The sequence below is a fragment of the Natator depressus genome, chromosome 11, assembly GCF_965152275.1.
Source record: "Natator depressus isolate rNatDep1 chromosome 11, rNatDep2.hap1, whole genome shotgun sequence".
Classification (NCBI taxonomy): domain Eukaryota; kingdom Metazoa; phylum Chordata; order Testudines; family Cheloniidae; genus Natator; species Natator depressus.
Window position 1 is genome coordinate 51,789,883 of NC_134244.1, and position 15,646 is coordinate 51,805,528.

At 40.9% G+C, this 15,646-nt stretch overlaps 1 protein-coding gene across 1 annotated transcript in view; it reads right to left on the reverse strand.

The window, feature by feature from the left end:
- Window positions 1-2,398: 2,398 nt before the first annotated feature.
- The window catches only part of HIBCH (3-hydroxyisobutyryl-CoA hydrolase), a 92,610-nt gene continuing 79,362 nt past the window's right edge, over window positions 2,399-15,646 (reverse strand). Inside the window, exons 12-14 of the mRNA XM_074967774.1 lie at window positions 11,299-11,418; window positions 10,149-10,182; window positions 2,399-4,741 (exon numbers count right to left, since the gene is read on the reverse strand). Of these exons, the coding sequence (XP_074823875.1) occupies window positions 4,626-4,741; window positions 10,149-10,182; window positions 11,299-11,418 (270 nt within the window). The 3' untranslated portion in view covers window positions 2,399-4,625. The remainder of the gene's footprint in view (window positions 4,742-10,148; window positions 10,183-11,298; window positions 11,419-15,646) is intronic.

Sequence of the window (15,646 nt, forward strand, 5' to 3'; positions counted from 1 at the left end):
ACTGGAAAGGCCAAATGGCTTAAGGAGAGAGGTGATGGAAGGAGTAGCTCATGGGCTATTCTATCTCCACCCAGTTGGGTCTACCTGATTCTTGGTGACTGTGAACAGGCTTCAGTGAGAAAGGGGTTTTTTGTTTTGTTTTGAAAGGCTGGGAGATGAGGCACCAGTAGGCACAACAGAGCAAGTTGCCAATGCACTCCCACTGCTGAAGGCACTGCTAAAAGGGAGCAGGGAAGGGTGGGCAAGAAGAACACCTCTTCCTGCCTCCTTCCTTGTCTGTACTGGCTTGGGGTCTGGCACTTACCAGCGCTGGGATAGGAGATAAGCAGCTTCTCTGCCAGGAGGGTGGTTTGGTTTGGTTAGTTGCTGAATTGCACCTTTCCCTGCACAAGACACCCAGGCATTCGACTTGTAGCTGAATCACAGCACCCACACCCATCCATCAGAAACCATGCTAAATGCACAAGAACCAAAGGAGAAAATTACCCAGCTGAAGGTAAACAGTGTATGACACAGAGCTAGTGGAATACTTAACTTTACAGATGCTGTGAACTACACTCTACCTACACATACCACTTACAATAGGCCCCCTACTAAAATTGTCTCCTACTGCTAATCCTTTCCATATCTGAATCTCCTACCTGTGATTTCCAAACCTGTTCTCCCCCACTACTTCCTGACAATTCACAGCGCTCTCATATAACCCAGAGTGCTACTCTAGCAGTGTCTGACAGGAACACCACTTTCTAAGGGTTTGTCCGTACTACCCGCTGGACCACCGTGCAGCAATCAATCCAGCTGGGGTCGATTTATCATGTCTAGTCTAGACGTGATTGATCGACCCCCCCCCCCCCCCCCGAGCACTCTCCCATCGACTCCTGTACTTCGCCGCCGCGAGGCGCGCAGGCAGAGTCAACAGGGAAGCAGCAGCCATTGACTCACGCAGTGAGTAGGTCTAATTATGTCGACTTCAGCTATGTTATTCACGTAGCAGAAGTTGCGTAACTTAGATCGACACCCCACCGCCCCACCCCGTGTAGACCAGGCCTAAGACATTATCACTTCAGGCAAGCACAGAGCAGTTGGAAAATAGGCTCAGGAGCACTAAGGACAGCCGTGTACACAGCTGCATAGCAGGAAAACCATTTGACTTTTTATCCATTTAAGTTTTCTAGGACGCTGACCTTTGCAAATGATGCCTGTATCCTTAAGACCACAGGACAGTATTCTAAAGTAACCTCCCAGAATTTTGCAGTATTTTTGGTAAGGATATTGCTACAGGACTTTACCTAAATCATATCTTAAATGAAACTACACAATACCCACTCAATATTAGTTTGTTTTTAATGGTACTATAATTTTTATGATAGAGATGCAACAGTGGCTCTACAACAAAAGTTGCAACTAGCTTTTTCATTTGAGATTGTATACTGAAGGACTCACGTGACAGGCGCACGTTTTGGAAAAACATTTATGGATCCTTTTTAATTAGAGTTATACTATACTTTATACAATGTCCATGAGACTGCCCATAAAACAGTGACAGTTGTATCTCGCTAATGCATGTTATCTGCCTTGCTTGATGCTCTACTTTTGGTTCAAAACCTAACTACAGCACAACTTTGTAAAACTGACATTTCAGCAGCATGACAGAGCTGGATCTAAACTCTAATATGACCATATATTTTTACAATATTTTTGTGAAAACATTTTCTTAACTGAATAAAATTAAGTTGTAATTAATTGCTTGTAAGGTTTTTATTTGATTAAAATACACATTACACCCCGTTCTGAGTATATTAATTTATACATATAAAATCTTGCAGTGCCAGCAGTGTGCTATGTACTTTGCAAGCAGAGAAGGCATGATTCCCACCTCAAGGAACTCAAACTCTTGGCCTCGTTTATTAAACACATAATAGATGACTCTTACATTTCGCACAAGAATAATGGAACAAACAGAATTTTGCTGAATAAATGAGAACTTACCTCGTTACTTCAGAGCTTATAATCATTTTAAAGTTTTTTTTTTGTTTAAGAATAAAAGCTTCAAAAGTGCCTTGGTACTCATGCACTTTTGAAAATTTTACCATTAATAACTGGCAGCTGGACTGAAATTTTACCACCACACTTTAAAGGCGAGACCACTGAGTAGAGGAGCTATTAGTGAATAGTCAAGACACCAGTGCTTTTCTCTTTCTCTCCCTTAATTATTTGCACCAAGAGATTACAGGTCAACTAGCTGCCTAAAATACGTACCGTGTAGGGCTAATTGCTGCACGCCTTTGAGCACCTTGTAAACAATTCTGCGGTCTCTTTCTGCTTCGTCATTCTATTTTATTTTGGCGGTGCCAATTACTGAACACATTTGTTTGAATAAAAGCTCTTCCCCTTTCAGCTCATTTTCCTCCTCTTGACTAGAGTCTTCAGAGGAGTCAAAAACTTACATTTGTGATGACCTCTTCTATTGCCATAGAAATAACTGGAAAAAGAGTCGCTGAAGTTTAACCTGTCAAACTAACTAGAAAAAGCAGTCTCCATTTTGAACAACAGAACATAGACCAGTGGCCATGTACGACCTACAGAATCGTGGAAATGTTAATTGTACATAATAAGGATATAATTACATCCATTGACTCTTGTTATTTGTGGAACTTCAGGACATTATTAACATGAGCAGAAGCCTGAGATGGAACAGCTGTCTTTAATGCACATTTGAGGAGGGTTTTTTTATTAGATGGTTTAAAAAAAGTTTCCCGGTCCTTTTTCCCCCTTCCTTCTCCTCCGCACCCATTTTCTATTACCAAGTTGAAATAGTCAAACTAGCTGCAGCTTTAGCAGCACTGACAGGGGCTTTCTGATCAAGCTCTTAAATATGGGAAACTTAAACTCCAGTTTTACTTTTTGTTAAGAAAGTGAAAATAACATACGAGCTCTGGAGCATGAATGTTGCAGCCAGACAGCAGTTTTCAGTCATTTTTAATAATGGTTTCGTTAGAGTCTTTCCAATCTTTACCTTCAGCTTTTTTCCAGTTGCTGTTGTGGACAAGAAGTGCACTAGCCACTGGGCCTGGCCAGCAGACTTGGTTTTCCTGCCACTTAGTTTACATTGTATCATTTCCTTTGCATCCAGCCCCAGGAACTGGGCTAAGCAGGGGAGCACTCAGTAGAACCTGTATGTGCAACAGGGGCAGAGCCATTCTACAGCTGATACTTCAGGCTAAGGACTGGAGTAGGCTTCTAAGCCTACCCATACATTCCCCACATCCACTAGCTGAGGGAATGGACTAGGTCAGTGGTTTTCAACTTGTGGTCCATGACCCCTAGGGGTCTGCAGACTATGTCTAAGTTTTCCAAAGGGCTCCACACCTCCATTTGAAATTTTGTAGGGGTCTGTAAATGAAAAAAAGGTTGAAAACCACTCGACTTGAGGATCCTTATAGCAATGTATTCTCCAGTCCCTCTGCTCACATGCTCTAAGCATGCACCACTTAGGGGAGTGCACCCCCTTCATAGCCTCCACAAATCCTGCCCTTGCCCCCATGCAATAGATCTTCCTCGTTAGGCTGCATGTGACCCTTCTACACCTGTGAAGTAGTGACAGAATTATTGCTTATTGGTCAGTACAGCTAAACTGCAGACATGCATTGTCAAGTTCATCTGTGCATGACTAAAATTAACAGAGCTGCAGCTGCTGACACAGTGAATTTGGCCCTCAATGTTCACCACACTTAGAGGCAATTATTCTACCACTGAATTCAACTGTCATCACAAAACCAGGGAAAGTTCACTAGTGATTTATCAAGTTAAGGTAAATTCCTTGTTATGCAGAGTTATCTTTATAGAGATTAAACTGTAAAAATAACCTAAAGTGTGGTAAATGGCAGTTGTATTAAAAATACAGTTAACACTGGTCAGCTCTGTAAAATATTATTCATACGCTAGGTTAGCTGGCAATTTCATCTGTAAAACTGGATTGCCATTCCAGACAATGAAGTTCTATCAAATACTAGGTCATAATACTGACCTGATGCTAAATCAGTAGCATAGCAACTTCTTGTTGTCAACCCAAGAAGTTATTAGAATTGTCTGTTTACTTTGGTATTATTGAAAATACTACCCACTACCAAGCACTTAGAGTGTGTGTGTACGTGTGTACACATACACAGCATTTTCACCTGTAGCTCTGAGTGCTTTATGAAGTTAAATATTTTTATCTACACTTTATAAAGGAGAAACTGAGGCACAGAACCAATGTAGTGGATCAGTGATAGACCCTGGAATACCCAGATCTCCTGACTCCCAGACCAATACATTATTCGCTGAACCAGGCCGCCACCTCAGCATCGCCCCACTAAACTAACAGATGTCTCCAAAAATCAAATGTTCCTTATTACATAATAGCAATTACTAAAAGGCTTTTTCTTAAAGTAGTTTATTCCCCTGATTCAGTTTTCTCCTTATGGTACTACAGACGCAGTAAAAGCTACAGACTATGCATCTCAAGCAGATTAGACACAAGAGTGTTACCATACCTCCTTCATCAAAGTCTCTGCATCATTATTAATTTTTCTATCCTAGAATTATACAGATGAATACAACCTTGATAGGCTTGTACACCATCATTATAATTTGAGATCGTTGTTTCCCAGTGACTTAAAGCAATTTTCCACAAATTCATCTGTTACTTCTTCTAAGGTAGCTGGCTTCCACTTTGGAACTTGGTCTTTGTCAATCAGCACTATCAAGTAAAGTAGAAAAAGGTGAAGTTATTAGTGAATTTTCTCAATCAAGAGGTCTTCAGATCACATCAAGACAGTAGATTATACTGTTGCTATATTTAGTATATATCAGGAGTAAAATCAATATGCAGTACAGTGTATTTGGCTTCAGTAACGGCTTAACTTTTTACCCTTTTATGAATGTTCACTGAACAGTCACACCCTTGAGTTGCATGACACTGGGAATATTTTATTGCTCCAGAAATCCCCATAATGACCCCATCCAATATAGCATTCACAAACTATGAGTGATGATCGATACTATTATCGAGCAAGCCTCTAACCAGTCATTTATTGTAGACCTGCTGCTCAATCCTAACATATATAGCCCACCTCCTGGACGTTGGATGGAGGTATAGGGCTCTATGTAGGATGCTTCCGTTAAAAAAAGAATTATTAAATCCTCATGTAGAATCTCACTTTTGAAGACTGTAGAGGGTAGACATTCAGATTCCTATGGGAATGTCATATAAACTAATATAATAATAATGGGGAAAACAATATGGCAGGATATCCTCAGAGGAAAATCAACAGTAGTTATATACAGCTATTGAGAGAGAGAGAGAGAAGACTTATATAATTTCTCTGAAGAATTACCATTGTAATATGTATATTCTGCACAATACTGGAATATACCCCCAATGCTGTATATAAAAATCAGTAATGAATGGGCTATATGCAAAAATATAACACAAGAAAATATGATGCAGAGATCCATTCCCAACAGACCAGGAGAAGAAATGGATCTTAGTTAGGAAAATAGAGAAGGCAAAGTAATAAACTTAAATTCCATGTGGATCTCTTACATGTAGCTGGAGATGAGCGAATCAGAGGCTAATTACTGTTACTGATATGTCAGTAGAAGAGACTTTTACATAACCAGCAAGACACTGCCCCCATCAGAAAGGAACAATAAACAGTATTATATAGTGTGGAAAAAAATCTGAATGGAATTTCAAGAAGGTCTTTGATGCCTCTGTATACAATTTCAGGGAACTCTTAAAGGTCTGATTATGTAGCTCAGTGATTTGACTAAATACATTATTGAAAAATAAAAGCCCTCCACATTTAAATTTAAAAAATGTATTCAGGTGAAAAGAAAAGATGTTCTTTAGTTTTACTCTGATCATATTGACTTGGGCTTTCTTTATTTTAAGCACCAGTCATGAACTCATTAGATAGTGGGCAGAAAGCCTTTTACCCTTGTTCCTCAAAGGTCAATATTATGGCTACAGGAATTTTAATTTGCATAAGAGGGTAATCTACTGTACGGGTTTGAATGAAGGAGCTATGCTGCTGTTTCTAGGGGAGAAAGACAAATCAATCATTCTGCTGTTAAAATTCAAAGTGTGTGCTGGTTCAGTTTCCACCTCCTGCCTCTAGAACATTCAAGCCAGACTCACAACAACCTGTTCTGTGTGTTGCACAGAAAACTTCCCGTCCTTTACACAACTGTGCAGTTAAACCATTCTCCTTATTTACATCTATGGCCTGTGTTATATTGGAGATCAAAATACATAATCATAACGGTCCTGCCTGGACCTCAATCCATGAAGTCTCAGGGCATGTAGCTTAATAAGTATTATACACTTTGAGCATCTAGTCATATATTTATTGAAGAGGAGAGGGCTAGTGCCACCCCCAGAGACCCTAGATCTGCCGCTGTAGCAAATATGTTCACTCTCTTGTCCTTTAGGAGGCAGGTTAAGTTAGACCCGAAAGGAATGTGGTAGGTTCAGTGACCACACTTAACGTGGCTGGAATTTTAACAGGGTTACTTATCGACATCTTCAAGCACAGCTGAAACCAAATATGACTTGGCCGGCTAAGGAGTTAGGGTCGCAGAACTTGTTTCCCTACAGCCTCTGCCCTTGGAGATAATGGAGGCTATATGCACGAGATAGGTTTCATCCAGTAAACAGGAGACAACAACTAGCAGGAAGCTCCTTTTCTTATGCTTAAAACTAGCACTTTCCTTTTCAGGCTAGTTTCAAAACCCTGAGGACTGCCTGACATATCACAACTGACCCTGTTCATCCTAAACATACTTTTTTCTTCCCTTGCTTGTTGATGCAGCTGATTGCCAGTTAGCAGTATGCTGTGTTGTTTCATAGGCCAGATTTCTGAAAGACCTTTGACCCCAGGGCTTTGCCTTTCTAAATCTTTGTCCAATTGTCTTCTTCAATGGAAACCAAACATTCCATAATCACAGAATCTGGGTTGTTAAAATGTTCTCAAATAGTATCCATTAAAATGACTCAAGAAACAAAGTTTTCATCTGGCTTGATATTGGGAGAGAAGTGTTGTTGTCAAACAGGAACAGATGAGAAAGTTGGGAGACTTCCGCAGCTGATTTAAGGCAAGTTCATGACTTGTTATTAAGTTAACATTGATTTAACATGAACTCCACTTTTAATACTAGTAAATATCTGACCTCCAAAGAACAAGTTCTTCAGACTCTCATGCATTTGATTACAGACTGCTGTTAAGAGGTGATTAGCACCTGAAACTTGCATTGGCTTTAATGTGATTTGCACATCTGCTCAGCACTTCTCGGGAGGAGCCCTATGTCAGAAGAATGTCTGTTCTCCAGGATGGAAAGTAGCAGTACTACAACCATTTGCAGTGGGGGAGATGTGAAACCAGTAAAAGCCAGACCTAAACATTGCTTTGAAAATTCCACACATACATTTCTGCCTAGCTACCTGTGCTATTGCAACTAATCACATTTGCCACCCGATGCCTTCGAATTTTTTTCTCCCATATAGGGCAAAGCTTTGTTATCTATGATACCCCTCTGTGATAACTTGGCAAATGCTGTCTTTTAATGGCAACCACTTAAATATTGTTCTAATTTTTAAATCCACATATTATTAAAGTAGGGCTTGATCCTGTGAGGTGCTGAGCATCTTCATGGGAGTTGAGGGTGCTCAGCACCTTGAAAGATCAAGCTGTCAATGATTTGGGTGGGTGGGTGTGTGTATATATGAAAAAAATAAAATATTACAGTTCATCTTTAAGGGCCAGTTTCTGCCACCCTTTCTCACATTAAATAAGCACCTTATCTGACAAGTGGTCTAAGTGATTTCAGGGAGATTATTCACAGAGTAAGGTACTAATCAGTGTGAGTAGGGGGCAGCTTGGGGTCAAAAATGATTCAAGAACAATTGATAAAATTGCCAATTATATATTGCACAATGAAATTTGAATATTTTCTATTACCGGTAGGCCTATTCTAATCATGTAATCGTGCTATAACACACACAAGAAAGAAATACTATGCAGCCAATGGAAGTTTCCCAGCTGTTGCCTCTTGATGCTTGTTTCTTAATCAGTGGTCTGTTTGATTATCTTGAACAGTATGACAAGTAATCTGTCTCTGTCCTCTGGCCAGTTCCCAGATGATTTTAATGACCTTGTGCATTACAAATGAGAATCACGTCTGCTGCTTGACTCTCTCTCTCTTGGCCTTTGAGTGAGGACTGCCATTTTCCATACAGACATATCTTGGTGATTGTGCATATTTTCCCGTAGATTTAGAACATATTCTAGGAACTGCATCTTTTAAATTGTGCATGTTTCCTTCTCTTGTTTGCTAGCACAATGATGCCATACCTGTCCTTTGATAGATATGGCCTGAGGTTTCTTTATTAATACTTAACACCCTTAATCCACAGAGCTTAAATTTGCTTTACAAAGGTAGATAAGGATTATTAGAGAAAAGGAAATAATATTTAAATGAATTAAATAAATTCTGAATTAAAATCTCATCTGGGTCTCTCAGTCTTAACTAGATCTGCTGTCTTACACTGTAATCTCTTTAGGAAACCATCTCCATCGGTGTCTCATGCTGTGCTAAGTGCATCAGCTTTTAAATAACCACCGAGTCCCATTTTACAGATGGGGAAATTGAGAGGCTTGCACAAGGTCACATAGTGACTCAATGGTAGAGCTGAGGAGAGAACCTTAGTCTGACTCCCAGATCAATCCAATAGACAAAAGCCCTGCTGTTTGCTGCTACTTCCTTTCCTGCCTACCTAATACTGAGAAATGGTTTAAAAAATTCAAAAGTTTATGTACTGTGACAGGGTCGCGCCAGATGGCTACAGGATAGTGATAGAAGACAGATATATTAGCCCCAGGTTAAGCAGGTCCCTTTCCCCTGGGTAACGTGACAGGGAAGTTTCCAGAACAATCAGGAACCTTCTGGAAACAATTAAGACAGGCTGATTAGAACACCTGCAGCCAATCAAGAAGCTGCAAGAATCAATTAAGGCAGGCTAATCAGGGCACCTGGGTTTAAAAAGGAGCTCACTTCAATTTGTGGTGCGCATGTGAGGAGCTGGGAGCAAGAGGCGCTAGGAGCTGAGAGTGAGAACGCGGACTGCTGGAGAACTGAGGAGTATAAGCATTATCAGACACCAGGAGGAAGATCCTGTGGTGAGGATAAAGAAGGTGTTGGGAGGCGGCCATGGGGAAATAGCCTAGGGGGTTGTAGCTGTCGCACAGCTGTTCCAGGAGGCACGCTAGACAGCTACATTCCACAGGGCCCTGGGCTGGAACCCGGAGTAGAGGGCGGGCCCGGGTTCCCCCCAAATCCTCCCAACTCCTGGTCAGACACAGGAGAAGCTGACCTGGACTGTGGGTTCATGAAAACGGCCAAACTGAGGGCTGCTGTGAATCTCCAAGGCGAGCAAATCCGCCAATAAGCGCAAGACCCACCAAGGTAGAGGAGGAACTTTGCCACAGTACCCAGGAATGTTTTCCATGGTAAGATATAGGTAATGATAATATATGAGACATTTGCCAAAAATAGTTCCTGTGCTAATGAATGTGTTTCCACCCTGAAACAACCAACGTATCTGTTACTAACTTTACCTTTTGATTTTGTAAATCACTTTAGAGCTGTCTGACTGCCTAGCACTCTGGCTGACACCAGAACCGAACTGAATGCATGAGAGATGGTAGATCATGCGTCACATCGTCATTGCTCATTATTGCCCACACTGGATATATCTTGTTTCTTTCAGATGACCTGGTGCACATGTTTTCATGGTGCTGTACTAGCAGTTAATGGTGCAAGGGGAACATGTCTACAAAACACTGAAAATACTTTACATTAACAAGAAAGCCTTTTTCTATCGTGTTACAGAATGACAACAGGCCAGTTGGCAATCTATGGCTGCATGGAGGGAATACAATGAGCAGGATAAATTAATGTACTGATCATATTCTCTAAGATGATGATACTGGATATTACTGTAAAAACAAACTGCTGCACGTTTACTTATATCTACAAATGAGCAATAAAGCAATGTGTTTTACCCACTATTAACTTTAAGTGATCTTTCTGGTGTGCATGCTTACCTGCTCGAACACCTTCATAGAAGTCATGGCCACTCTGAAAGACAAAGAAACATGTAAAACAATACATTCCATTTCACCCCCTTTCACTGGGGGCTCCTTGCTTTCGCATCAAGTCCATGCTACCCAAGCCTCTACCCAACTTCACTTCCACTGCACTCGTCTTTTTCTCTTACTCTTATTACACTGCTCTGGATGTTCTCACCTAACTGCTCCCTTCTCTCTTTCCTCAATTCTGGCTTTTGCACCTTCTTTCATGCTACACCCTATGTTTGGAACAACCTTCTGAGTCAATCCACCAAGTGCTCTCCTCCCATCCAAAATCCTCCTATACTGATCCATCTTACTACCATAGCTCCAAACCTCCTAACATTTGAACTGCTGTCCTGTGCACTGTAGCTGACTGAATTATGGTCACATCATCCTCCCATGGCACATCTCATCGATTTTCCATTGTATGGGAGTTCCACACAATGGGGGCTTACAGGATTGGTCTTTAGACTGTAAACTCCTCAAGGCAGAGCCCTTGTCTTCATTTGTTTTGTGATGTACCATGTATGCTTATCACACTTTTCAGTTAAATAATTATGTTCTATCAAATCCTGATCACATTTTATTAGAAATGGAGTGACAATACTCATTTGAGGAAAGGAGTAACAATATTTTCAGTATGAATGAGGCATGCCACACATTTCCATGGCCTATCTTAAACAAAACTATCAATTCAAAAATAATATTTTTATGTCATTTAATATTTTATATGACAAAAAGTGACTAAATGAACAAAGCAGGCTTCCTGTCAGGAATCTTACAGGGTTTCATTCAGGCAACTAAGCTGCTGCGCCAGAACTACTTCACCAAGCTTAGTACTGAACGCTACTTATTATTTAATTCTCCATACTGTAGCTTCACCATATTTTTCTTAGTAAACCATTGTCCCTCCTATAACCTTGTTTTGCTGGCTACCTTTCCTTCCAGTTGCACAAGTAGGCATACAAATGGAAACTGTCATTTTGAACAAAGACACCACTAAGATACTGACAGTTATATATTTGTCAGCTATATTTGTTGATATAATTAGTATGGAATTGCAAAAGTGGGCAACCAGCTCATTATGTCTGGAAGGAGCAAATGTACCGTATTTTTTTCTTACCATGCATGCCTGGCTCAGTCTGTATTCCATAGTTAATACATCTTGCAAGTTCATGGAAGCTCCTTCTCTAAGCTGTCTCAAAGTCATTTTTAAGGACGTAGGTGACATTTTATTAATTGTCTGTGGAAGACATTAAACTTCATTTTTTCTATATTAGATTTTTGGTTAAATGGTTTTCAAAAATGAAGACAAAAGGTTATTTTATTACAGGTGTAACAATACAAAACAACACTTGGCAATATTCTAGCACTTCCATCCTCCTAAGCTTAACTGCCCTATCCTCTCCACCTCTACGTAACTCTTACATACCCACCTCTGCCATGCTGTGATATAAAATCATGTTAATTTGCCCCAAAATCTCTGTTATTCCCCCTTCCCTAAGCTCTTATCTATGGCATATAAAAATAGCACTGAAATCCCATTGATCTCTAGCAGGCTTCCAAGTGGCCTCAAAATTGCCCCTGATGTTCCTTAATCTTTTATTTTTCTCTTGTGCATTGTTTCTCAGTACTACAGCCCCTCTTTCAATGGAGAACAGAAGTCTATCCTGTGAAGACAGGGCTCAGGCACTAAACCAGCAACCTACTCCACACAAGGACCCCTGTGCCCAGGCAGACGCTCACTCTAATCTGAGTTCTATGCAGGCACATATTCCACCCCCAAGGAGTAGTTTGCGGGACTGGGGCTCAAATCTCGACTAATTTGATTTGTCAGTGGACTTCTTGATTCATACTAGGGTAAATTAGAGCAGAATTTGGCCTTTTATATCAGTTCAGTATGAACTATTACACATTTAAGAATTACAGGCACAAGTTAAAAAAACTTCTAAAATTCTGATCATTATTTGCATCATCTACAGCTACAAGAGATCTTGCAGGTAAGCTATGGATACAGTATTTAAGTTTCGTTTAGTGCAATGATCAGAATAATTTGGGAATATGTGAGTTGGCCCAACATTTGAGTTTAAAAACATGCATTTCTCCTTATACTTATTTGTAAAGACCAGATAATTGGTATGCACTACTGCCACTAAAAAAAAAAGATAGTCTTTTTAATTTAAATAAAAAATAAACAGAAGCCAGAAGCCTATCACTCTTGAATAACTTTCAATTAAAAAAGGAGTACTTGTGGCACCTTAGAGACTAACAAATTTATTTGAGCATAAGCTTTTGTGAGCTACAGCTCACTTCACGAAAGCTTATGCTCAAATAAATTTGTTAGTCTCTAAGGTGCCACAAGTACTCCTTTTCTTTTTGCAAATACAGACTAACACGGCTGCTACTCTGAAACCTTTCAATTAAAAACAGACCATGTGCCAGATGGATGAAAAAACATAGTTAAGGAATTAGAACTGAGCTCCAAAAATTTCCTTGGAGAAAGGAATGTAAACAAGTGTTCTATTTTTTAATTATGACAAATAGGTGATTAATAAGAACATAAGAACGGCCATTCTGGGTCAGACCAATGGTCCATCTAGCCCAGTATTCTGTCTTCCAACAGCGGCCAATGCCAGGTGCTTCAGAGAGAATGAACAGAACAGGTCATCATCAAGTGATCCATCCCCTGTTGCCCATTCCCAGCTTCTGACAAACAGAGGCTAGCAACACCATCCCTGCCCATCCTGGCTAATAGCCATTGATGGACCTATCCTCCATTAATTTATCTAGTTCTTTTTTTAACCCTGTTATAATCTTGGCCTTCACAACTTCCTCTAGCAAAGAGTTCCACAGGTTGACTGTATTTTTTTAAATCTTAAAACTGAAGGATTTTATGTAAGCATGAATAAATGATCCACACCATTCATACCACAGTAGTGTGCTCTGATTTACAAAAGATTCTTTATTACTACAATGGGAAGTGGCAGATGGTAAGATTTACCTATTCATATTATCAATGAGGATATTAAACTCTTAACCCACAGACTGAAATAGCAGATTTCTAGTCATTAACACCAAGGAATTTTCTGCTCCTTACTGCTCTGATTTCTCATTCTCTCTCCCTCCAGATGATAGCTCCTAGAGAGTAATAACCTTGTTTGCCTGTTTACTTATGTCTATGAACTCAACTGCTGTGCAAGCAGTAGATCCTATAATTGTAACTAGTGATTCAAGTTTTATCACAGTTTTGCATGTATCCATCAGCTGGTTTGAAAATGGAGCTCAGAGAAATAGTTTGGAAAAAATACATCCTGGCTTGAACTGATAACTTTCATAATTACATTAATTATCACAGACCCGTAGCTGCTTTTTTGTACTTTAGCTCCTCTACCTCCCTTCCTCACCCACCCCGACTGCAATTTGCTGCTCTTCAGACCTGTTCAGCGATTCCTAATAAAGCCGCCTTAATTTCCCGTTTTCCCCTCCTGGCCCCATTTCCACATAGGGCCCTTTGCTCAGTGGCAAACTCTTGTGTGATCTGGAAATCTTTGCTGGGACCAGACCAGATGTTATATTCAAAATTCTGGGCACCTATGAGCTTCCCTGGGTGAAATATGCACAGTGCATTGTGGGGCACCACTGATCAAGGGGAGCACTGAAGCAGGAAAGATTTGAAAACAGCAGTTTACTAAGCTAATGCACACAGAGGCTGCCAAAGAGGTTGGAGGTGGAGAGAGCATTGCTATAAATCGTGCAGGGAATCGAGGAAAGGGAAAGAAAAAGAAGCACAAAAGGTGAGTGTAATGCAGAAAAAAGGAGTCACCAATATATCTATAAATGAACTGATAGTATAAGAAGAAGATCATGTCTGGGGAACAAGATCAAAGAGGAACAGGTTGCATTATGAGGGAGAAATAAGAGAGGCAGATAAGGAAGGGTGTTGCCACTTATTCCATTTTTTAAGGATCATCTTTATTTCAGTGTAGGAGTCCTGCATACTGCAAGTTGGATTTGCAACACCATTAAACATCAGAACTTTATCATCGTACAATGAGGGAACTAAGTGTAAGGAATGGAGTCCTCCCAAAAATAACAGCTGGAATAGCAGCATTGCTCCCTTTCAGTCACACAATATAGGTTGCTAAGAAAGTTTCTCATATGCACCATAGCATCCAGTTTCTGGGAAGAAGAGGGTTGTTTGTTTGAGATGAGTGACAGAAGTAGCCCTTTCCCCTCAGCTGTAAAGGAGGAAGAAACAAAAGGGTTATTTACAGAGATGAAGAGTTAATTATGTCCTGCAGGGAGAATTGGGATTGAAAAACCTTACTATATTAAGAGAAACAGGTGACAAAGCTGGGATCCAGAAAGGAACTTAGGCATTGCAACACTGAGGGTCACAGTGCCTAGGAAGTCACAGGAATAACACTGAAATCCACACGGACAAATTAGGCGCTTAGGCTCCCTAGAGAATGAATGGGGAGAGACGGGCACCTTAGAATGCACTCCACAAAGCCAGCACACTAGGTGAGGCTCTGCCTAAGCTAGCCAACGAAATGCCAACGAGAAGAGTGTGTGCTCAGCCCCGCCCCTATGTCAGAGAGCTGCTGCAGTCCAGGCTGCAGGGAGGTGCCTATGTCATCTTAGCAATCCACAAATGGGAACCGGCTGTCTGGAGTCAGGCACCTAAGCTGTGTTTGAGCAAGAGAATTAGGCGCCTGCCTCCCTACACATAAAACAACCAGAGGAGGTGGTGGTGCGGCTGCTGCTGCCACCTTATAATTTTTAGCCTCCTCTGGCAGAGGGGGAAATTGAACCTGGGTCTCTTACTTCCCAGGCGAGTGCTCTAACCACTTGGCTAAAAGTTGTGGGAGAGCACCCTCCCACACATCAATTCTGAATGGACCTGCTCTAGTAGGCACGTGCAGAGCCCCCCACAAGATGGGCTCCACAGGCAACTCAGCTGCTGAATGCCTGTCTTCTCCTGGTTTGTGACTCACTCTGGGCTTAGGCAGGAGATAGGTGTCCAGATACCTAAGGGGGGCAACAGTGCATGTACTCAGCGGCAGAAACATGGGCATGGAGGGAACTTTTATTCTGAAAAACATAGGCACTGAGTTTAGGCACCTACAGGGCTTGGCAGGAGTTTTGGATCACAGTGGAGCCACTGGGACTGAGATGCCTAAACCTGATACTTAGGCACCTAAATCTGGGTATAAATAAATAGGGCCTAAGTACCTTTGTGGATCCCACCCAGAGTGTTTGATTAATCTGAGGTTTCCCATGTTAACTCATTTTAAGTTTAATTGAGCTCAAGGAATCAAGGCTACTCTCCCCTGTATGAATGAGTAATATGTGGCACTTTCTTTCTTCAAACTATTCAACTTTTTCCAAGCTCTTTCTACCCTCAAGTAGCTAAAGCAGTAAACTCCATACTGCTGTATCAGGAAAACATAATCTTTGCTGGGTTTCTA